The sequence below is a fragment of the Hemitrygon akajei genome, chromosome 13 (assembly GCF_048418815.1).
Source record: "Hemitrygon akajei chromosome 13, sHemAka1.3, whole genome shotgun sequence".
Taxonomy (NCBI): domain Eukaryota; kingdom Metazoa; phylum Chordata; class Chondrichthyes; order Myliobatiformes; family Dasyatidae; genus Hemitrygon; species Hemitrygon akajei.
In genome coordinates, this window is record NC_133136.1 from 40082446 (window position 1) to 40106498 (window position 24053).

Genomic DNA, 24053 nt, shown 5'->3' on the forward strand with positions numbered 1-24053 from the left:
CCCCATCTAGGCTTCTTCCATTTGCTACCATTTGGTTCATCACCTTCTAAACCTTTCTAATCCGTGTACCTGTCCAGCAGTGTTTTAAAAGTTGCTATTATACCTACCTCAACCATTTCCTCTCTCAGTTCATTCCACATAGACACCACCCTTTATGTAAAAAAATATGCCCCACAAGTTCCCTTTAAATCTTTCCCCTCTCATCTTAAACCTATGCTCTCTAGTTCTTGATTCCCAACCCTGGAAAAGACTGAGTGCATTCACTGTATCTAGACCTCCCATGAATGTATGCACCTCCAGAAGATCATGTCTCTGTCTTTCACACACTTATAGTTCTGGCTTGTTCAACCTTTCCCTATAACTCACTTCCTCAAGTCCTGGCAACATATGCCATGCTGCATGTGGTTATGAAAATTACAAGTCAATTCTGTCATTTACTGTTGCTTTTAGTTCCTGTATGTGGTAAGCATATTTCAGGAAAAATAAGGATCCTACACCAAGTATGAATAACTTTAACCTTTTGCTATTTTAATAATAATATCATGATTGTGGCATAATTTTGTTATTTAAAATGATGTTAAATATATACTTTGTATTAAATTTCTGAATCAGGTAGGTTAGATCAAATGATTTTATATATATATTGATAAGAACATGAGAATAAGAGCAGTAGATGATGATATGCATTTTCAATAAGGTCATGGCTGATATGATCTTAATCTTGGTTCAACTTTCTTACATATTCCCCATAATTTTTACCTCCTCTAGCCAGCTTCTGGCAAGAACTTGACCGTTTTGTTGAATGTTTCTGCATGGCCCTCACTCCATTAATTTAATTATTAACAGATCCATTAACAGATCTTTCTTTCCAGACTCCTAATATTTATTTTCAAGATGCAACACCTTGGGGGCTTGAAATGTTAGTTGGAGCATGGAACAAATTGCTGGAGGAACTTTGTTAATGCAGCGTGAGGGTTGATGTTTCAGGTTATGACCTAGCAGTAGGGCTGGTATTGGTTGAACGCTAGTTGCTTGAGCTGAACATCTCTGAACCATATCAGTGAGTGAACAATTTAGAACTATCAGTCAGAAATTACCTGAGTCACTTGACCTTGTTTCTGCAGTTTTTTTTAATTATGGGAGGGAACTTCAAATTTAAACTGCTCTTTGGATGGAGAAGTGTTTCCTGATGATGCCCTGAATCATTTAACTTTAATTTTAAAGTTATACCCCCTATTTTGGAGTGACACACAAAAAGGAATAGTTTTCATATATTTAGCCATTCAGTCTTCGTGGAACGTCACTTAGTCACGGACAGCTACTCAGAATAAGACCATCAACCATTGTGTTTTATCTTCTATAGCAAGACAATTCTGAATTTGAATGACAAAATCACCATAGACCCCATGCATCATAATCTCTGAATGAGCATCCCATGAGGGACCTTGTCGAATGCCTTGCATGTAGACATTCAACGTCTACTGTTCTACCTTCATTGACCATCTAAGTCATCTCCTCCTGCAGGACTGTCAGAAGTTAATTTGCACTTTCCCCTGTTATGGGAATAGCTTAAGTGAAAAAAAAAATCAAGGACATTCAATGGGAACGCCAAACACCATGCTGGAGTCAATTGATTGTAAGAAAGTATAAATCATGAATGAATCCATTTAAATAGTAAACAAGCGAATGTTATGTGAATGCTTGAAATAGCTGTGGGTTACTATTAAAGGGAAATACTATCTATAAAACAGGGCTGTTTCTTTATAGTACTAGACTATCTAAAAAAATCTGGGTTTGCTTCTACTTTAGTTCTTCAGTTCGGCACTGGATTAAGCTGAGTTTTGTTTCTTCCTTTTTCAAAGATGTATGTCATGACTCACTGGAGAATGATGATTCTTGAGCTGTAGCTTCTTCTGATTTTAGTGTCAATGACAGAAAATTGTCGTTTTTGTGGTGCCGTTCTTTTTCAGATGACTTAGTCTGAGAAGTTCTAATGACAGGGCAGCTTGCACGCAAGTGACTCTGAGCAAGGAAATTTCCATATTCATGTGGGGCAGAGGGCGAGTGAGCTCTTTATACACATCATGTGTGCATGTAAGCACTGTTAACCCTTCCCTGTGGTTATACAAAAATGATGCATTATTTCAAAAGTCTCTTGAAAAGAGCCAATTTCAAAATGCGTCCTGCACCTTGCCAAGTACTGTAAAAATGGTGAATCTCAGTGGGAGCCACTGCTTTGATTATTGCTGCGGTTCACTGGGACAAACAGTGTTCTGTAACAGTGAATGTTTTATGAGATTATATTAGATCAGTGAAAGAGGGAATAAAATGCATTATTTCATAGTTAACAAACTTGGCTCATTTTTACAAAAGCACTGCCAACCTCAAGACATGTGCCCAGATATTCAGAGACGAACTCCAGAAGTTGCACTTAAAACCATTCAGAAAAAAAAGACCACAAAAGTTTATTATTATTTTCACTATGACTATTATACGTTTAAAAATCTCCTTCTTAGCAAAGTGAAGAAACGTTTAAACTTATGACAGCCATAGTCAGAAAAAAATGCACACATTTCCTCCGTGCTCTTTTCTTGGTTCCACTGATTGTTGTATCTGTGAACCACAAACACACATGTGAGTCTTTCATGACTAAGTACTCAGATGGGACCATGATAGTTAAACCATTTCACAGCCTGTTAAAGTGAAAGTTAACTGCTATACCACAGTGATACATGATGACTTTCTCTTCAAACTTTTCCTGTCTATGTACTTATCCAAATAACTTCTAAATGTTGTAACTGCATTGATCTCCACTTCTTCCTCTGCCAGTTAATTCCATGTAAGTGGAATTCTTATTAAATCATAGCCTTCTCTACTTGAACCCATGCCTTCAGTTCCCCATTCTTCAACCCTGGAGAAATGATTCAGTGGATTAACCCTATCTGTGCTCCTCATGATATTATACAGTCTATACAATCACTTTTCAGTCTCCTATACTCTAAGGAATAAAGTTCTAATGTATCCAACTTCTCCCTTTAACTCGGTTTCTTGAATCCTGGCAAAATCCTTGCAAATCTTTTCTGCTCTCTTTCCAGTTTAGTAACATCATGGTACCACAACACTTTACAGTACAGATGATCCAGGTTCAGTTCCTGCCTGCTGCCTGTAAGGAGTTTGTACGTTCTCCCTGTGATCGCGTGGGTTTCCTCCAGATGCTCCGGTTTCCTCCCACGGTTCAAAGACGTACCGGTTGGCAGGTTAATTGGTCATTGTAAATTGCCCTTGGATTAAGCTAGGATTAAATCAGGGGATTACTGGGTGGCAAGGTTTGAGAGGCTGGAAGGGCCTAATCCATGCTGTATCCCAATTAATCAATCGTTTCTGTAGCTGGGTGACCAAAAATGAATAGGCTCCTCCAAGTGTGGCATCACCAAAGCCTTATAAAACTGCAGCATAACTTCCACCTTCTATATTCAATGCCCTGGTTTATGAGGCCAGCACGTGAACAGCATAGCAACACACTCAAAAAACTGGAGGGACTCAGCCGGCCAGCAGCATCTGTGGAAAAGAGTAAACAGTCAACGTTTTGGGCCAAGACCCTTCATCAGGACTATAGAAGAAAAGAGATGAGAAGTTAGAGTAAGAAGGTGGGTGAAGTGAGGAAGAATTGCAAGGTAGTAGGTGATAAGTGAAACCAGGAGAGGGGGAGGGGTGAAGTAACGAGCTGGGAAGTTGATTCATGAAAGAGATAAAGGTCTGGAGAAGGGGGAGCCTGATAAGAGAGGGCAGAAGACCATGGAAGAAAGGAAAGGGGGAGGAGCACCGGAGTGAGGTGATGGGCAAGTAAGAAGATGAGGTAAAAGAGGGAAACAGGTACGGGAATGGTGGAATGTGGGTGGAGGGGGTAATTACCAAAAGTTCGAGAAACCTACGTTCATGCCATCAGGTTGGAGACTACCCAGACAAAGTATAAGGTGTAGCTCCTCCAACGTGAGCGTGGCCTCATTGCCACAGTAGAGGAGGTCATGGACTGACATATTGGCATAGGAACAGGAAGTGGAATTAAAATAGGTGGCCACCGGGAGATCCCACTTTTTCTGGCGGACGGAGTGTAGGTGCTTTGTGAAACGGTCTCCCAATCTACAGTGTGTCTGACTGACTGGAGGCCACACCGGGAGCACCGGATACAGTAGATGACCCCAACAGTCTAGTTGAGGCGCTGCTTTATTGCTTGCAGTGATAATTTACTTCAGAAAGGGTGTTTTTTAGTCGAGTTCCTTGACTTTTGAACTAGGAGTGAGCTATAGCTGGGTAGTGGCACTAAAGCAGAAGGTAAGGATTCATGGAGAAAGTATTCATATTCAGTACCCCATATCAGAATTGAGCTCAGTTCAGTAGAGTCGTAGTTCAGCAGCTCTAAATAATCATGGAGAACATCCCCAACTTGGTGCTAATCACAATTGTGTTCACCTTTCCACGGCTGCTGTGCAAGTGATACGTGGAGCTTCTTTTTGCAGAGGAACTTTAAGAAGTATTTCTCTGTGCGTTTTGGTGATGATTGTGTGTGTATGTGCGAGTCAGTGAGGCAATTGGCTGCAACAGTGTTGGGTCTGAACTCTGACGCCACAAAGGCCAAATGAAGCCAAGGACTTGGATTTCCTGATGGGGTGTGAAAAATCTACCTTTATTCGGAGGCTCCCATGAGGATTGAATACTTACTTTTTAGCTTGCAAGGGAAGATTATGGAGAAGGGAACTTTAGGAGCGAAAATTGTTTTCGTTTATGGTCTCTTCCTGTTTAAAAATAGGTCAGGGATTATGCTTACAATAAAAAGAGAAGATGTTAAGTGAGATATTGTAAAAGTGTATCAATGAGGCCATCAATGAGGGATAAGTTTTATGTGGTTTTCCTGTAAGCACATAAGGAAAAGGCATTGTAATTATAATCCATAATAACGTTTGAATCAAGTCCTGTGTGCTACAGGAACTTCTGGAGCTGTTTGTCACTATTGTCTAAATTGGCAGCCAAGAAAAAAAGTTCCTGTTTTTAATCACATTTCTTATAAATCCATCTGAAGTATCCAAAACCAAACTGAAATGAAATCAAACAAGTCAAACATCGAGTATCACACGACAGCCTGAGGTCAACTTAGTTATTCTGAGTCAACAGAATTACTCTGGTGTTTTAACAATTGGCTTAACATTGAAGGTAGCTGTGTTTAATAAACACTGGGCACACCTATCACTGGTTTAAGCAGTTTTGTATGCAAATTATTATACCAAAGATTAAGAATCCATTCAGCCGAATACTCAGCGATTCAGGGGAAGTCAGGAGAACACACATCAATCTTCACTGAGGGACCAGTGGTGGAAAAGGAGAGCAATTTCAAGTCCCTGGGTGACAACATCACAAAGGATCGGTCCTTGGCCCACCATTTTGATGCAATCACATCAAAGACAAGCCTGCAGCTCTACTTCATTGGGTGTCTGAGATGATCTGATATGTCACCAAAGACTCACAAATTTCAGTAGATATTTCATGGAGAACATTCTGATTGGTTGCATCACTGTCTGCTGTGGAGGTGCCAATGCACAGGACCATAAGAGGCTTCAGAGGGTTGAGACTCGGTCAGCTCCATCATGAGCACAAGCCTCCCCACCACTGGGAACATCCTCAAAAGGCAGTGTCCATCACTGAGAACCCTCACTGTCTGGGATATGCCCTCAGGGAGGAGGTACAGATTCAGGTTTATTTATCATCTATACATGCAAACATACAGTGAAATAGGTTGTTTGTGTTAAGAACCAACACACACAAGGATGTACTGGGGACAACCTGCATTCTGGTGCCAACATAGCATTCCCACCATGTTCAACAGAGCAACACTCAGCACAGAACAACAAGAGCAGCAGCAACAGAACTAATTCAAAGAACAACAATGAAACGAGCCCCTTTCTCATCCTTCCACCCCTCATACACACAGGCATCCAAACCCAGGCTGCCTCTGGGCCTTCAGGCCTTGGCCCCGGACTCTCAAACCCGCAGACCTCTGGCCTTCAACCTTCAGTCTCTGGCTTGGACTATCCTTCTACCTTCAGACTCGCTGATTTCGGTCTTCAACCTTTCGGGTTTTCTCCCTCTGGACTCGCTGAGCTCTGGACTTTGACCTTCCACTTTGTCCTCTGGACTTCACTGACTTCTGGGTAGCAATATAATATTTGATATACAGGAGCTGGAAGACCCACACGTAATGTTTTAGGAACAGCCTCTTCCCCTCCACATCACATTTACAAATGTCCCCTGAACATAACTCGCTAATGCACTATTTATTTATTCTTATTGTAACATCTAATAATTTGTTGTGGCTGCATTCTACTGCTGCCGCAAAACAACAAATTTCCTGATTTATGTCAGTGACCATAAATCTGTTTTTGATTCAGTTTCTGATAAATAGGGGCAGGAATGTTAGTATTAATTTTGTGCAATTTTCAATAGCAATTTTGTGAAAACCCATTAGAGCTGATCTTATTAATAATAGACCATAAAGGTGCAGAACTATCCTCCAATTTCATAAATATTGTAGCACAGAAGATGCCTAGGAGTAAGATCAGCTGTGCTGTGTGAAAGTAAGTGGATTTGAGGAACGTGTGTAAGAAGTTCAACTATTTGTGATTGAATAAAAAATACTACAGATGAAAAAAATCTGAAAGAAAAAGTTGGAAGTAACCATCCCAGAAACATGACTTGACCTGCTAAGCATTTTCAGCATTTTCTGTTTTTGTTGATTAATGGTGGGTTTTTTTCAGATGATGAAGGCTGTAACAACCTTAAAGACTTACATAGAGAAACAGTGAGCTTTCACCGATTATAGGCTCTGCTGACAATAATGTTGAACCATGCAAAACTGATTTTTAATTTATTTTCTTTATGAGTGCCATATATATATGAGCAGAGAGATTATGCTGCAGCTGTACAGGGTACTGCTAAGGCCACACCTGGAGTATTTTGTGCAGTTCTGGTCTCCTTACTTGAGGAAGGATATAATAGCTTTGGAGGTAGTTCAGAGGAGGTTCACCAGACTGATTCCAGAGATTACGGTTAACCAATGAGGAGAGAATGAGTCATCTGGGATCACACTCACTGGAATTCAGAAGAATCAGAATCAGAATCAGGTTTACTATCACCCGCATGTGATGTCAAATTTATTAACTTAGCAGCAGCAGTTCAATGCAATACATAATATAGAAGAGAAAAACAATAATAATAAAAAAAAATAAATAAGTTTATTATAAATAAGTTAAATTCAAGTTTCTTGTCATTCATCCGTATACATGTATATTGCCAAATGAAGCAATGTTCCTCCAGACCATGACATGCAACACAGTACATATAACACACACACTGCACATTACCACAAATAAATTAGCAAATAATAAAATATATTCCAGAAGTCTGACATTTAGTATAAGGTGCATTATGCCACAAGTTAAAAAGTAAACAGTACAGGCACTTTCATAAGTCGAGAGACAAGAGTTTAAGAGTCGCGATGTGATGATGCAGGTCTTTAAAACTCTAGTTAGGCCACACTTGGAGTACTGTGTCCAGTTCTGGTCGCCTCAGTATAGGAAGGATGTGGAAGCATTGGAAAGGGTACAGAGGAGATTTACCAGGATGCTGCCTGGTTTAGAGAGTATGGATTATGATCAGAGATTAAGGGAGCTAGGGCTTTACTCTTTGGAGAGAAGGAGGATGAGAGGAGACATGATAGAGATGTACAAGATAATAAGAGGAATAGATAGACAGGACAGCCAGTGCCTCTTCCCCAGGGCACCACTGCTCAGTACAAGAGGACATGGCTTTAAGGTAAGGGGAGGGAAGTTCAAGGGGGATATTAGAGGAAGGTTTTTCCACTCAGAGAGTGGTTAGTGCGTGGAATGCACTACCTGAGTCAGTGGTGGAGGCAGATACATTAGTGAAGTTTAAGAGACTATTAGACAGGTATATGGAGGAATTTAAAGTGGGGGGTTATATGGGAGGCAGGGTTTGAGGGTCGGCACAACTTTGTGGGCCGAAGGGCCTGTACTGTGCTGTACTATTCTATGTTCTATGTTCTAACACTACTGAATCTTCATACGTGATGAGACGCAGGTGGTGACAGGGAGTTTACCTGTCTGATGGTCTGGTGGAAGACACTGTTTCCCATCCTAACAGTCCTTGTCCTAATACTATGCTACCTCCTGTCTGATGATATAGAGCGTCAAAGAGATTGTAAAGTAGAGACAGGGAAGTTGTTTTCACAAGTAAAACCATCCTTCCTGCAATCTCTTTGACTGTCTGCTGGTGGCATAAGAACCAGAGCTATCAGGCTGAGTAATAGATTCCTCCCCCAGGCTGTTCGACTTCTCACCCTGTTGCCACTCAGCACGTGTGTATACCCTGTCTGAACTCACAGCCACACCACCCTCTCCCACTTCCCAACTAACAAATCTGCACTGGTCACTTTTCATCTTTTATTGCTGCTGTTTCACATATTTATACCACTGCTTTGTTATTATAACAGTGCCAGTAACATTGTACTGTCTTACATAAACATATACATACGTTGGACTTTATGTCAACCTGTGAATCTTCAGGCTATACCATAGGGAATTGTGCTGATCTTATTTTGTGACTGTATGTGCTGGCCTGTAACTGTATGTACTGTGTTTCGCACCTTGGCCCCAGAGTAATGATAGTTCGTTAAGCTGTATACATGTGTATGGTTGAATGGCAGTAAACTTCAGCTTGAACTTGGATTTGAAGTGAGTCTAGAACAAGGGGAGTAGCCTCAAAATTTGGGGGAATAGATTTAGGATGGAGGTGAGGAGAAACTGCTTTTCCCAGAGAGTAGAGAAACTGTGGAATTACCTATCCAGTAGAGGCTGCCTCATTAAATACACTAAAGACACAGCTACATAGAGTTTTGCATAACGGTTATGGAGAAAAGTCAGGTAGTCCACAGCCAGATCAGTCACCATCTTATTTGAATGGTGGAGCAGGCTCAACAGGCCAGATGGCCTACTCCTGCTCCTATTCCTCATGTTCTTATTAAGACAAGGAAATCCGCAGATGCTGGAAATCCAAAGCCACACACACAAAATGCTGAAAGAACTCAGCAGACCAGGCAGCATATGGAAAAGTATAATCTGTCGCCGTTTCAGGCCAAAACACTTCATCAAGACAGGGTCTTGGCATGAAATGTCAACTGTTTACTCTTCTCCATAAACGCTGGCTGACCTTCTGAGTTCCCCAGCGTTCTGTGTGTGTGACTTCTTATTTTATTTCATTTAGAGATGCAGCTCTGATAGATCCTTCTGGTCCTTTGTGCTACACTGCCCAGCAACTCCCTACAACCCTGATTTAACCCAAACCTAATCTTGGAACAATTTACAATGACCGGTTTACCTAGCTGGAACATCTTTGGACTGTGGGGGAAAGTGGAGGCCCTGAACAAAACCTACACATTTCACAGAGAGGACATACAGAGAGTTCTTACAGAGGATGCTGGGATTGAACGCTGAACTCTGACGCTCCAAGCTGTAATAGCATCACAGTCACTGCCACGCTACCATGGCGCTACTACTTAAGCATGGCATATTTCCTCAGACGTGGTTTCAAAATGTACATGGAGACAACTGGTCAATCTGTTTCTTGGAAGTGCCTGTTAGTGAAACGTTTATGCATCTCTCGACAACTTTTAATAAGCAAATATACCTGGATTTTAAATGTTAAAAATGAAACCCATCAAAGTGAACCAGGAATAGAATCTGAAAGCAAAGTTACACTTGTGTTTTGGATTACTGAGGGCGTTGGTGAGTTTGAATTCTGAAGTATCACACCATATGCATTAGACTCATGATATTCATTAATCTCAATATATCAGATTATGCAGATACCAAAACTCAAGTTTACATATCATGGGGATCAATGGTTAGTTTTAGACTGTGGCCATTTATTTGATTTCAGGTGGAGCCACACCTAGAGAGATGGAAAAAAATATTAATTAGCTTTCCAATTATTCATTTTAGTGAACTCTAAATTTGCATGGGTGACAAATGGACCGTGATGTTTTCCATGCTAAATAAGGCAAACCATACTGTCTCGATTCACAGAACAGCTGAAGGACAGCCATGTAGCCCTGATGTAATAGCACATTTGAAATGGTATCTTAAAGAGAGTCAGTGTCATGACGTACAATGGAAATAATGGATTGAAATATAAATCAAACTGAATAATGATGTAATTTCCTTGGTATGAATAATTATTCTAAAATAGTAACTGCAGGTGACTTGAGAAAATGTCAGTGAAATAGCACAAACCAATAACCTTCTAAACAAGGTTTATTAACAATCATTTACAAATCCTCCTATCACATGAACAATTGAGTACGTTTTATCTTCACTCTCAGTGTATAAGTAACTGAGACTTTAAGCATGGTGAGTATGGTGTGTTTGAGTGCCTTCCACAACTGGAAGTTTGGCTCTGTTGTTGATAGAGCCATGGTTCATCAGTAACAGGATTTTGGTTGAGTCATCTGACTACCAGGACAACAGACAGTGAACTCGTTGTGCTTGGTCTTGTCTCGCATGGACAGTCCATTGCTCATTGCAATTTCCCACAAGGTCCTTCATCTTTCGTGTTCTAAAGAAGAACATGGATGAAAAAATTCTGAATCAATACGTAATAAATGTTATGACTACTCTAAATGAGAAATTGCTAGCAATATAGAGTGCTCCAGCCAGCATCCAGGGAAGTTAATGTTTCCGGTATGATTCTTTTAGATTTGTTTTGAGTAACTGGCATAAAGAATATCTTTTAAAATTAAGTGTAATTGTTCAGAATATATTATCTTAATATTAAGATCAATATTTTCTTTCTTTTACTTTTGCAGTTTCTACAGGAAAGACTGTCACTGCTTGGGTGTGGGTAATGTTTTCAATAAGTTCATTTTTGGTTGAAGGTAAGCATTATAAAGATTGCATGTGTGGTTGGAGTTCAAACTAATTTATTACACTATATATATAGTGTGTGTGTGTGTGTGTGTGTGTGTGTGTGTGTGTGTGTGTGTGTGTGTGTGTGTGTGTGTGTGTGTGTGTGTGTGTGTGTGTGTGTGTGTGTGTGTGTGTGTGTGTGTGTGTGTGTGTGTGTGTGTGTGTGTGTGGCTTGACTATATCTATCTATCTTTCTTTATATCCTCATTGCATCTCTGAAATGATGTTGGACTCTTGCATTTTACACTTCCTGCTCTTCCAGAACTCTATAATGCTTTTGGCTCATCCTTTCTAGCTCTGCCTCAACTCCTTCAAGTTTTATCTTCCTATACAAAGTTTTCCCGCACTCCTAACATTTAATAAAGTCCGCCTACTGCATGTAACAACAAATACACATTGGGCAGAAGAACTGTGTGCCACTTTGTTCAGGAGCTCTACGGGACTTTATAAGTATTGTTGAATCTCAGGGAACAGTCAGTAATATGATGCCTTAAAAGCAAAAAGGATGTTTGTAGCAATGGTACATATTGTATACTACAACTCCAATGGCCATCTTTTTAAAGTTCGAAGTAAAATTTATTATCAGAGTACATATGTGGCACTACCTACAATCCTGATACTCTTTCTCCTCCAGGCATACTTGCAAATCTATAGAATAGTAACTATAAACAAGATCAATGAAAGATCAAGTAGAGCATAGAAGACACCAAACTGTGCAAATGCAAATATAAATAAATAGCAATAAATGACAGGAGCATGAAATAACAAGTCAAAGAATCCTAAAAGTGAGATTGTTAGTCGTGGGGACATCTCATAAATGAATGTAGTTATCCTCTTTTGTTCAAAAGCCTGATGGTTGAGGGGTAGTAAATGTCCTTGAATCTGGTGGTGCGAGTCCTGAGACTCTTATATCTTCGACCTGATGGGAGCAGCAAGAAAAGTACAAGGGCCTGGGTGGTGAGGATCTTTGATGATGGATGCTGCTTTCCTACGACAGCGTTTCATGTAGACGTGTTTAATTGTTGGGAGGCCTTTACCCGTGACATACTGGGCTGAATCCACTACCTTTTACAAGATTTTCCACTCAAAGGCATCGGAGTTCTCCTACCAGGCCATAATGCAACTAGTCAATGCACTTTCCACTACACATCTATAGACATTTCCCAAGGTTTTCGGTGACATGCTGAACCTCTGCAGACTCTGAGGAAGTAGAGGTGCTGTTGTGCTTTCTTTGTAATAATATTTATATAATGGGTCCAGGAAAGGTCCTCTGAGATAGTGACACCCAGGAATTTAAAGCTACCGGCACTCTCCAGTGCATGTTATGAATAAATGGAACATTTATAGCATGGATATGAGGTTGGCTAAAATAATGGGAGGTTATGGTAAATGATTATATTTTTGGACTGGGGAAGATGAATAGACACCGTGCCTATGGATTGCGATGGTAGCCATTGCCCTTTTAATCTGTGACCAGGACTTGGAGGTGTACAACTCATTTTCTAATATTGAAAATGGCACAAAATTTACCAATATTGTGAGCACTAGAGAGGATAGATAGTAACTTATTATAAGCAGGCCGGTGGAATTGGCAGATGACTGGTAGATGAAAGTTAACGTAGAGAAATGTAAGGTGACGCATTTTGATAGGAAGAATGAGGAAAGGCTTTGTGTGTCAATGCGAGGAGCATTCGTAACAAGGTGGATGAATTGAATGTGTAGATAGTTATTCATGAATATGATATAGTTGGGATCACAGGGACATGGCTCCAGGGTGACCAAGGATGGGAGCTCAACATCCAGAGATATTCAATATTCAGGAGGGATAGACAGGAAGGAAAAGGAGGTGGGGTAGCATTGCTGGTTAGAGAGGAGATTAACGCAATAGAAGGGAAGGACATTAGCCTGGAGGATGTGGAATTGATATGGGTAGAGCTGCATAACACTAAGGGGCAGAAAACACTGGTGAGAGTTGTGTACAGGCCACCTAACAGTAGTAGTGAGGTTGGGGATGGCATTAAACAGGAAATTAGAAATGCGTGCAATAAAGGAACAGTAGTTATAATGGGTGACTTCAATCTACATATAGATTGGGTGAACCAAATTGGTAAGGGTGCTGAGGAAGAGGATTTCTTGGAATGTATGCCGGATGGTTTTCTGAACCAACATGTCGAGGAACCAACTAGAGAGCAGGCCATTCTAGATTGGGTATTGAGCAATGAGGAAGGGTTAGTTAGCAATCTTGTGGTGCGAGGCCCCTTGGGTAAGAGTGACCATAATATGGTGGAATTCTTCATTAAGATGGAGAGTGAGATGGTTAATTCAGAAACAAAGGTTCTGAACTTAAAGAAGGGTAACTTTGAAGGTATGAGACGTGAATTAGCTAAGATAGACTGGCAAATGATACTTAAAGGGTTGACGGTGGATATGCAATGGCAAGCATTTAAAGATCGCATGGATGAACTACAACAATTGTTCATCCCAGTTTGGCAAAAGAATAAACCAGGGAAGGTAGTGCACCCGTGGCTGACAAGGGAAATTAGGGATAGTATCAAGTCCAAAGAAGAAACACATAAATTAGCAAAAAAAAGCGGTACTCCTGAGGACTGGGAGAAACTCAGAGACCAGCAGAGGAGGACAAAGGGCTTAATTAGGAAAGGGAAAAAAGATTACGAGAGAAAGCTGGCAGGGAACATAAAAACTGACTGTAAAAGCTTTTATAGATACGTGAAAAGAAAAAGACTGGTGAAGACAAATGTAGGTCCTTTACAGTCAGAAACAGGTGAATTGATCATAGGGAACAAAGACATGGCAGACCAATTGAATAACTACTTTGGTTCTGTCTTCACTAAGGAGGACATAAATAATCTTCCGGAAATAGTAAGGGACCGAGGGTCTAGTGAGATGGAGGAACTGAGGGAAATACATGTTAGTAGGGAAGTGGTGTTAGGTAAATTGAAGGGATTAAAGGCAGATAAATCCCCAGGGCCAGATGGTCTGCATCCCAGAGTGCTTAAGGAAGTAGCCCAAGAAATAGTGGATGCATTAGTGATAATTTTTCAAAACTCCTTAGATTCTGGATTAGTTCCTGAGGATTGGAGGGTGGCTAATGTAACCCCACTTTTTAAAAAAGGAGGGAGAGAGAAACCGTGGAATTATAGACCGGTTAGTCTGACATCGGTGGTGGGGAAAATACTAGAGTCGGTTATCAAAGATGTGATAACAGCACATTTGGAAAGAGGTGAAATCATCGGACAAAGTCAGCATGGATTTGTGAAAGGAAAATCATGTCTGAGGAATCTTATAGAATTTTTTGAAGATGTAACTAGTAGAGTGGATAGGGGAGAGCCAGTGGATGTGGTATATTTAGATTTTCAAAAGGCTTTTGACAAGGTCCCACACAGGAGATTAGTGTGCAAGCTTAAAGCACATGGTATTGGGGGTATGGTATTGATGTGGATAGAGAATTGGTTGGCAGACAGGAAGCAAAGAGTGGGAGTAAACGGGACCTTTTCAGAATGGCAGGCAGTGACTAGTGGGGTACCGCAAGGCTCAGTGCTGGGACCCCAGTTGTTTACAATATATATTAATGATTTAGACAAGGGAATTAAATGCAGCATCTCCAAGTTTGCGGATGACACAAAGCTAGGCGGCGGTGTTAGCTGTGAGGAGGATGCTAAGAGGATGCAGGGTGACTTGGATAGGTTAGGTGAGTGGGCAAATTCATAGCAGATGCAATTTAATGTAGATAAATGTGAGGTTATCCACTTTGGTTGCAAGAACAGGAAAACAGATTATTATCTGAACGGTGGCCGATTAGGAAAAGGGGAGATGCAACGAGACCTGGGTGTCATTGTACACCAGTCATTGAAAGTGGGCATGCAGGTACAGCAGGCGGTGAAAAAGGCAAATGGTATGTTGGCATCCATAGCAAAAGGATTTGAGTACAGGAGCAGGGAGATTCTACTGCAGTTGTACAAGGCCTTGGTGAGACCGCACCTAGAGTATTGTGTGCAGTTTTGGTCCCCTAATCTGAGGAAAGACATTCTTGCCATAGAGGGAGTACAAAGAAGGTTCACCAGATTGATTCCTGGGATGGCAGGACTTTCATATGAAGAAAGACTGGATCGACTAGGCTTATACTCACTGGAATTTAGAAGATTGAGGGGGGATCTTATTGAAACGTATAAAATTCTAAAGGGATTGGACAGGCTAGATGCAGGAAGATTGTTTCCGATGTTGGGGAAGTCCAGAACGAGGGGTCACAGTTTAAGGATAATGCCGAATCCTTTTAGGACCGAGATGAGGAAAAACTTCTTCACACAGAGAGTGGTGAATCTGTGGAATTCTCTGCCACAGGAAACAGTTGAGGCCGGTTCATTGGCTATATTTAAGAGGAAGTTAGATATGGCCCTTGTGGCTAAAGGGATCAGGGGGTATGGAGAGAAAGCAGGTACAGGGTTTTGAGTTGGATGATCAGCCATGATCATACTGAATGGCAGTGCAGGCTCGAAGGGCTGAATGGCCTACTCCTGCACCTATTTTCTATGTTTCTATGTTTCTATGAAAGGCAAAATAGAATAGTATGGGTATGTGTGTGCAAATAATTGAAAGGTTAAGAACATGGTTAATGAAGCAAACACATTCTTGACTTTATCAGCAAAGGCATAGAAAATAACTGTGAGAAGCTCTACTAGTCTGGCTTCAGTTGGAATACTGTGCTCAATTCTGGTCAAAATATTATAGGAAGGGTGAGTAAGTGTTTGAATGGTTCCTCTAATGAGGGACAACAATTGTGGGATGCTTTAAAGAGGGTGTGGAGCAGAGAAGGCTGAAAGGCAATTTGACAATGCACAAAATTATGAGGGATCTGGCCAGATTTGGTTATTGGGAAGTTGTTCCTGTAGTAATTCAAGTATGAGAGGTCACAGAGTATAAAATTAATGGAAAGAGAATTAATTGTGATTTGTGATAAAGTGCCCTTTTACGCATTCTCTGGTTGGGTTCTGGAATATGTTACACACAGTGGTTCCATTGTGGCCTTCAAATTGGATCTGGATAAATATATAGAAGCATTTTGGACCATGGAAAAAGGACAAGAGAGTGGATCCTAGGAGTTGCTCTGGTAAAGAAATGATATGGAAATAATATGGCAAATGGACTCATTTTGCGCTATAGTCATTTTATTAAATAAATCTATGATAATAGCACCCTTGTTCAACATCAAACAGTTTATCAAATTTAGTTAGATTGAACTTTGAAATTTGATTAGGCCGCTGTTGGAAAGTGGTTTGAATCATCTTGAGGATCTGAAAGGCACATTATAAGTTTACAAGATTTCTTGAGATATTGTGTGGAGCTTAAGAGGGAAATGAAACACAAAATATGTGAGAAAGGAAGTGAAAAAGAATAAGAAAACAAGTAATAAGGAAGAATGCCTCATTAGAGCGAACAACACAAGATTAAAAAAGGAGCAGTGAGTTTAAACATTAAGTGCGAACAAAGACAAAAGGATTTGAGCAGAGAAACAAAAATAAAAGTGAAGATAACTCTCAAGTGGAGGGAGTGCCAAAATTACAGGAATTTTAATGTGCAAGTCCGATCATGATTTGGGAGCAGAATACAACATGATTATGTCCCTTAAATAGAAGTTGATAATATAATTAAGATAAAGGAATTAAAAATTAGAGAAGCCTGTCCATTAATTTATAATAACTCCCTTGGTGTTCCGTTTAAGTAACTATTCTTCACGGGTAGACATGAAGCCATTCTTATTTCCAGCTGATGTCCACAGATAATTACCTTCTAGAAGAATCTCACTCAATTACAGCCAAGAAAGTTTAACCTTGGCTAAATTACCTTCCCATGGGACACTAAATGTAGTTGAAACAGGCACAAGAGACGGCAGATGCTGGAATCTACAGTCTCTTCCCATATTGTCTGGCTTGAATTCCTTTTGAACCCTGAAGCTTATCCTGTTGCCACTTAAAATCATTTACCTCTTCTTCTGAAAGATTCTACCCTGAATATATTATTGGCAGATTGGGTGGTGTCTAACTCTAATTCAAGCCACAGCATCATGAACATCATAAAGTTAAACTTTTATTTAGTGCCTTTAATATAATAAGGTGGCTCAGGCCAGTGTATCAGATAACATTTGGCTTATGTAAATGACCAAGGTCAATAAAAAGGAATAGATTTAAATTTGCTTAATGAGAAGAAAGAGAAATAGAAAGAAGAGGGACTTGGGGAGTATCTCAAAAGCAGAGAAAGGTCTGGACAATAACCTGCACCACCGTGGCTTGGTGTGAGGTAGGATGCAGGTTAGCTCATGAGGGTGCCAGGAAGGAGACTGGCCAAGAAAGCATGGAGGTAGTGATAGAGAGTTTGGTAGCATTTCAGCTACGGCAAGAAATCAGCCAAAGACAGAATCCGCCTCCAACCCAAACACCAGCAGCAAATACAAATTCTTTACACTTTGAGAAGCAAAAAAAACTGCTGATACTAGAAAATCTTGCAAATATTCCTCAGGTTAGGGCAACATCTGTGCAAAGAGAAAGCGAGTTAACATTTCAGTTTGATGATAATTCATTACAGCCCTTCTGAAGAATCAGTCTGAAATGTCTCCCCCTTTCACAGATGCTGCTTGACCTTTCCAATACATTTAACTTGCCTTACAACTTTTTCTTTTGAGATCTGAATTCAGTAATGTGATTGATTTGCAAATGCACAGATTTGCTTGGCTTTGACACTCTTTTCTTTTCTGAATGGACAGATGGATTGCCGTTTCTTTGCCATGTTGTTGATTCAACTTCAAAAGTGATTAAACTACGATCATCTCTATCGCTGACTTGTGCATTGCGACGGGAGTGTATTGCATCATTAGATGCAAACGCAAGTCATATATTCTGGAAACTAAATGATACCAAAATTCCACAAGGACAGTATCATTTTAATGAGACTGTTTCACAAGTGACCTTGAATTATTTTGATGCAGTGAAAGGCTATTTGACATGTCACATTAATATCAAAGGAGCACCAAATATCCTTCATCGTTTTACTATTAAAGCAGGATGTAAGTACCGGTAGTCTTTTTGTAAGAAGTTTGATATGGGTCAGAACAAAATGTTCTAGAGGCAACATATTAAATATATGTGAAAACTAATGTGAAAATATTTACTGATCTTCTAATTATCAAAATGACCTTATGTAGAAAATATAGAAATTCCGAAGTTTCAGCATAGTTACTAGTTCTATAATTTGCTAAACTTAAGAAACTGGAGAGGAACAGCAAGAGTGGGCATGTTCAAAACCAAGTCAACGGACCATAACTGGACTAGCAACAGAAAATGCTGCTGCTCGACAGGCCAGCAGTGTTACACGTAACAAGTAAAACTGAATTAATAGCTGTTGACTTTTCATTAGAACTCCAAACAAAAGACACAAATGGAAGCACTCTGGAGACTGGAGATGCTGGATTCTGGAACAACAGATAATTTGTTGGCAGAAATCAGCATCTGTAGGGGGGAAATGAATTGTCAACATTTCGAGTCAAAACGCTGCATCAGGCCTTTCAGTGAATTATGTACAAGAACATCTCTGAACATCAAAAAAGTTCAACTCAGTTGCCACGACCCCAGTTTTCAGCTAGGGATTGAAGTGAGGAGGCAGTGCTGCCTAGTCAGTTCAAGTACAACCAATTTGTGGTTTTTGTCTTGATGAATCAGTACTTCTCCATGTTGAACAGCACTTGGAGGAGGCATTGAAGGTGGCAAGGGCACAGAATGTACTCTGGGTGGGGGATTTCAATGCCCATCACCAGGAGTGGCTTGGTAGTTCCACCATAGACTGAGCTGGTCGGGTCCTACTGGACACAGCTACTAGACTGGGACTACAGCAGGTGGTGAGGGAACCAACAAGAGGGAAAAACACATCTGACCTCATTCTCACCAATCTGCCTGCCGCAGAAGCATCTGTCCACGACAGCATTGGTAGAAGTGACTATTGCACAGTATTTGTGGAGTGATAGTCCTCGACATCAAGGCAGCTTTTGACCAAGTATGGCATCAAGGTGCCCTAGCTAAAAATGGAGTCAGTGGGAATTATGGGGAATACTCTCCGCTGGTTGGAATCATACTAACACCAAGGAAGATGGTTGTGGTGGTTGGAGGTCAATCACCTAATCCTCAGCACATCACTGCATGCTCGCCGATGACTGCACAATGTTCTGCACCATTTGTGTCTCCTCAGATACTGAAGAAGTTTGTACCCAAATGCAGCAGGACCAGGACAATATCCAGGCTTGGGTTGACAAGTGGCAAGTAACTTTCGAGACACTCAAGTGCCAGGCAATGACCATCTCCAACAAGAGAGGCTCTAACCATCGTCTCTTGACATTCAGTGGCATCACCATCTCTGAATCCCCTACTATCAACATCCTGGGGGTTACCATTGACAGGAAACTGAACTGGTCCAGCTATATAAACACCGTGGCTAACAGAGCAGTTCAAAGGCTGGGAATCCTGCCCGGTGGCCTGTAACTCATCTCCTGACTCCCCAAACCCTATCCACCATCTACAAGGCTCAGGTCAGGCGTGTAATGGAATACTCGCCACTCGCCTGGATGAGTGCAGCTCCATCAACACTCAAGAAGCTTTTCACCATCTAGTACAAGGCAGCCCACTTGATTGGTACCCCTTCCACAAGCATCCCATCCCTCCACCATCGACGAACAGTCGCAGCAGTGTGTACTATCTACAAGGTGCACTGCAGCAACACGCCGAAGTTCATAAGGCAACACCTTCCAGACCCACGACCACCACCATCTAGAAGGATGAGAATAACAGATACCTGGGAACACCACCACTTGGAAATCCCCCTCCAAGTCACTCATCATCCCGACTTGGAAACATATCACTGCTCTTTCATTGTCGCTGGGTCAAAATCATGGAATTCCTTCCCTGACAGCACAGTGGGTGTACCTTCACCTCCGGGATTGCAGCGGTTCAAGAAGGCAGCTCATCACCACCTTCTCAAGGGCATCTAGGGACGGGTTACCTGGCAATGCCCACGTTGTGTAAATGAATAAATTAAAAAAATCATTGTTTCTGTAAACAAATCTTGTTTTATGAGGAGAATATCCCATCTTTTTCTGCGGTCAAGGGACAATGTGCAATATGAGTAACAATTCAAACAGAGATTAGAGCTTTTTGTCTATCAGTGGACATAGTTCCATTTATCTGGATGTTAAACACATGTTGTGCATTAGAGATTAAGCTCTGGTTCAGCTTATTAAAACATAGAAAAAGTGTCTGGAATCAATGCCCTAGAATTTTTTTTGACAGTTAAACTAAGCAGCACTTCATTTGCTTTCAATCTCTTGGAGGCTAGGTCAAAATGTTTTATGCCGAATGTCAGTATTTTCCATTTTAAATAAAAACAAACAGCAATTCCTTGGAGAAACCGGATGTGCACTGTAGGTGTAATGCCTACTGATGCTTGCTCAAAAGCTTGTTAGCAAAAAGGTGAATCTCAAAAGTCGCATGGCTAAGAGTGATTAAGGTGACTTCATACAGATTTTTATCTTCTCATGTTCAGGATGGAGACCTGAACACACAGGATGATGTGTGCAAAGTCAGGATGATTGTGAAGAGGTGAGGAATCTCAGTATTCATCAGTAAGCTCTGTATGACACACATGAAATGCTGGAGGAATTCAGCAGGTCAGGCAGCATCTACTGAGGGCAATAAATAGTTGACATTTCGAGCTGAGACCCTTCATCAGGACCCCACCAAAAACACTGACTGTTTATTCTCCTCTGTAGATGCTGCCTGACCTATTGAGTGCACCCAGCATTTTGTGTGTGTTACTCTGGATTTTCAGCATCTGCATAGTCGCTTGTCCACAGACTCACTGGACTTAACTTTTATAATGACAATATAAGCAAAACATTTTTTTATGTTTTGAACAGCCTCTTTTGAGACATCCCATTTTTAATAGTGAGATACACTAAACTATTAAGAAGTTACTCTTCCTTCTAACACAAATGTCAATTATTAATCAGAAATGGATCGCCAAGATTTAATGCCTGAATTAATGAGAAATTTTGTGCGGTGTAGGTGTCAGAGATGCATTTCATAATTTGTGTCTTGTTTAGTGTGACATTTCTGTTTCAATACTTTTTTTTTTCAGTGCCTCCTGAGAAGCCAAAAAATATTTCCTGTGTTTCATACTGGGAGAAAAACTTTACTTGTTTCTGGGATCAAGGATATGAAACATATCTAGAGACTAATTTTACATTAGTTCGAATAATGTAAGTAACATACGTGACACATTTTACTTGTTATCTGCCTTTTGGTTACTTACTATATCACAAAAACTGTATTTTTGATTGGACTTAAGCACTATAATTTGACTGCTTTAAAGTGTAATGTTTGTTTGTCATTCCGGGCATGTGATTGGGACTGGGAAAGTGTCTATAAAGTCTGCTGATTTGGACGTATCTCATCAACATCCACAAAATGCTGGAGGAACTCAGCAGGCAGCATCCAGGGAAAATAGTACATTTGATGGTTCTAGCCGAGACCCTTCAGCATTTTCTGTGTGTTGCTTGCATCTCCAGCATCTGTAGATTTTCTCCTGGTTGTGATTGGACATCTCTCATTCTTTACCAGGACATTATCTGGGACCATGTCTGAACAGGCTAATGTTACTTGGTGCATTATCATATGCTAATGTGAGAATTACCACCTCACAGACTCACAGAGCACGACAGCACAGAAACAAGCCATTTGTCCCATCTATTCTGTGCTGTATTATTCTGTCTAGTCCTATCGACCAGCACCTGGACCATAGCCCTCCGTAGTCCACCACCCCTCCCCTCCCAGGTTCTCCTTAAACATTTCATCTTTTATCCTTAATCTATGACTTCTAGATCGTTTCACCCAACCTCAGCTGAGAAACCTTTCTTGCATGAACCACAGCTATAACCCTCATAATTTTGTATACTTCTATCAAACCTCTTTCATTTTCCAATGTGCCAGGGAATAAAGTCCTAACCTAGAGTCATAGTGTCATAGAACATAGAGCACTACATAGTGTCATAGATAACTACATAGTGTCGTAGATCTCTACACAGTGTGGTAGATCACTACACAGTGTCGTAGATCTCTACACAGTGTCGTAGATCTCTACACAGTGTCGTAGATCACTACACAGTGTCGTAGATCTCTACACAGTGTCGTAGATCACTACATAGTGTCGTAGATCACTACATAGTGTCGTAGATCTCTACATAGTGTCGTAGATCACTACATAGTGTCGTAGATCACTACATAGTGTCGTAGATCTCTACATAGTGTCGTAGATCACTACATAGTGTGATAGATCACTACATAGTGTCGTAGATCACTACATAGTGTGATAGATCACTACAAAGTGTGGTAGATCTCTACACTGTGATAGATCACTACACAGTGTGATAGATCACTACACAGTGTTGTAGATCACTACACAGTGTTGTAGATCGCTACATAGTGTTGTAGATCACTACAGTGTTGTAGATCTCTACATAGTGTCGTAGATCACTACATAGTGTCATAGATCATTACATAGTGTGATAGATCACTACATAGTGTCGTAGATCACTACATAGTGTCGTAGCTCTCTACATAGTGTCGTAGATCACTACATAGTGTCGTAGATCACTACATAGTGTGATAGATCACTACACAGTGTGATAGATCACTACACAGTGTTGTAGATCACTACACAGTGTTGTAGATCGCTACATAGTGTTGTAGATCACTACAGTGTCGTAGATCTCTACATAGTGTCGTAGATCTCTACATAGTGTCGTAGATCTCTACGTAGTGTGATAGATCACTACATAGTGTAATAGATCACTACATAGTGTCATAGATCTCTACATAGTGTCATAGATCTCTACATAGTGTCGTAGATCACTACATAGTGTCGTAGATCTCTACATAGTGTCGTAGATCTCTACATAGTGTAATAGATCACTACATAGTGTAATAGATCACTACATAGTGTAGTAGATCTCTACACAGTGTCGTAGATCACTACATAGTGTCGTAGATCACTACATAGTGTCGTAGATCTCTACATAGTGTCGTAGATCACTACATAGTGTCGTAGATCACTACATAGTGTCGTAGATCTCTACATAGTGTCGTAGATCACTACATAGTGTGATAGATCACTACATAGTGTCGTAGATCACTACATAGTGTGATAGATCACTACAAAGTGTGGTAGATCTCTACACTGTGATAGATCACTACACAGTGTGATAGATCACTACACAGTGTTGTAGATCACTACACAGTGTTGTAGATCGCTACATAGTGTTGTAGATCACTACAGTGTTGTAGATCTCTACATAGTGTCGTAGATCACTACATAGTGTCATAGATCATTACATAGTGTGATAGATCACTACATAGTGTCGTAGATCACTACATAGTGTCGTAGCTCTCTACATAGTGTCGTAGATCACTACATAGTGTCGTAGATCACTACATAGTGTGATAGATCACTACACAGTGTGATAGATCACTACACAGTGTTGTAGATCACTACACAGTGTTGTAGATCGCTACATAGTGTTGTAGATCACTACAGTGTCGTAGATCTCTACATAGTGTCGTAGATCTCTACATAGTGTCGTAGATCTCTACGTAGTGTGATAGATCACTACATAGTGTAATAGATCACTACATAGTGTCATAGATCTCTACATAGTGTCATAGATCTCTACATAGTGTCGTAGATCACTACATAGTGTCGTAGATCTCTACATAGTGTCGTAGATCTCTACATAGTGTAATAGATCACTACATAGTGTAGTAGATCACTACATAGTGTCGTAGATCACTACATAGTGTCATAGATCTCTACATAGTGTCGTAGATCTCTACATAGTGTCGTAGATCACTACATAGTGTCGTAGATCTCTACATAGTGTCGTAGATCACTACATAGTGTCGTAGATCTCTACAT

General features: G+C 40.6%; 1 protein-coding gene across 4 annotated transcripts in view; it reads left to right on the forward strand.

Annotated features, from left to right (window-relative positions):
• Positions 1-24053, forward strand: part of LOC140737799 (interleukin-6 receptor subunit beta-like) — a 93393-nt gene that overhangs the window by 18933 nt on the left and 50407 nt on the right. For all 4 annotated transcript variants that reach the window (XM_073064454.1, XM_073064451.1, XM_073064453.1 and 1 more), the window contains exons 3-5: positions 10931-10999; positions 17806-18105; positions 21222-21342. In XM_073064454.1, coding sequence (XP_072920555.1) covers positions 10931-10999; positions 17806-18105; positions 21222-21342 — 490 coding nt within the window. The remainder of the gene's footprint in view (positions 1-10930; positions 11000-17805; positions 18106-21221; positions 21343-24053) is intronic.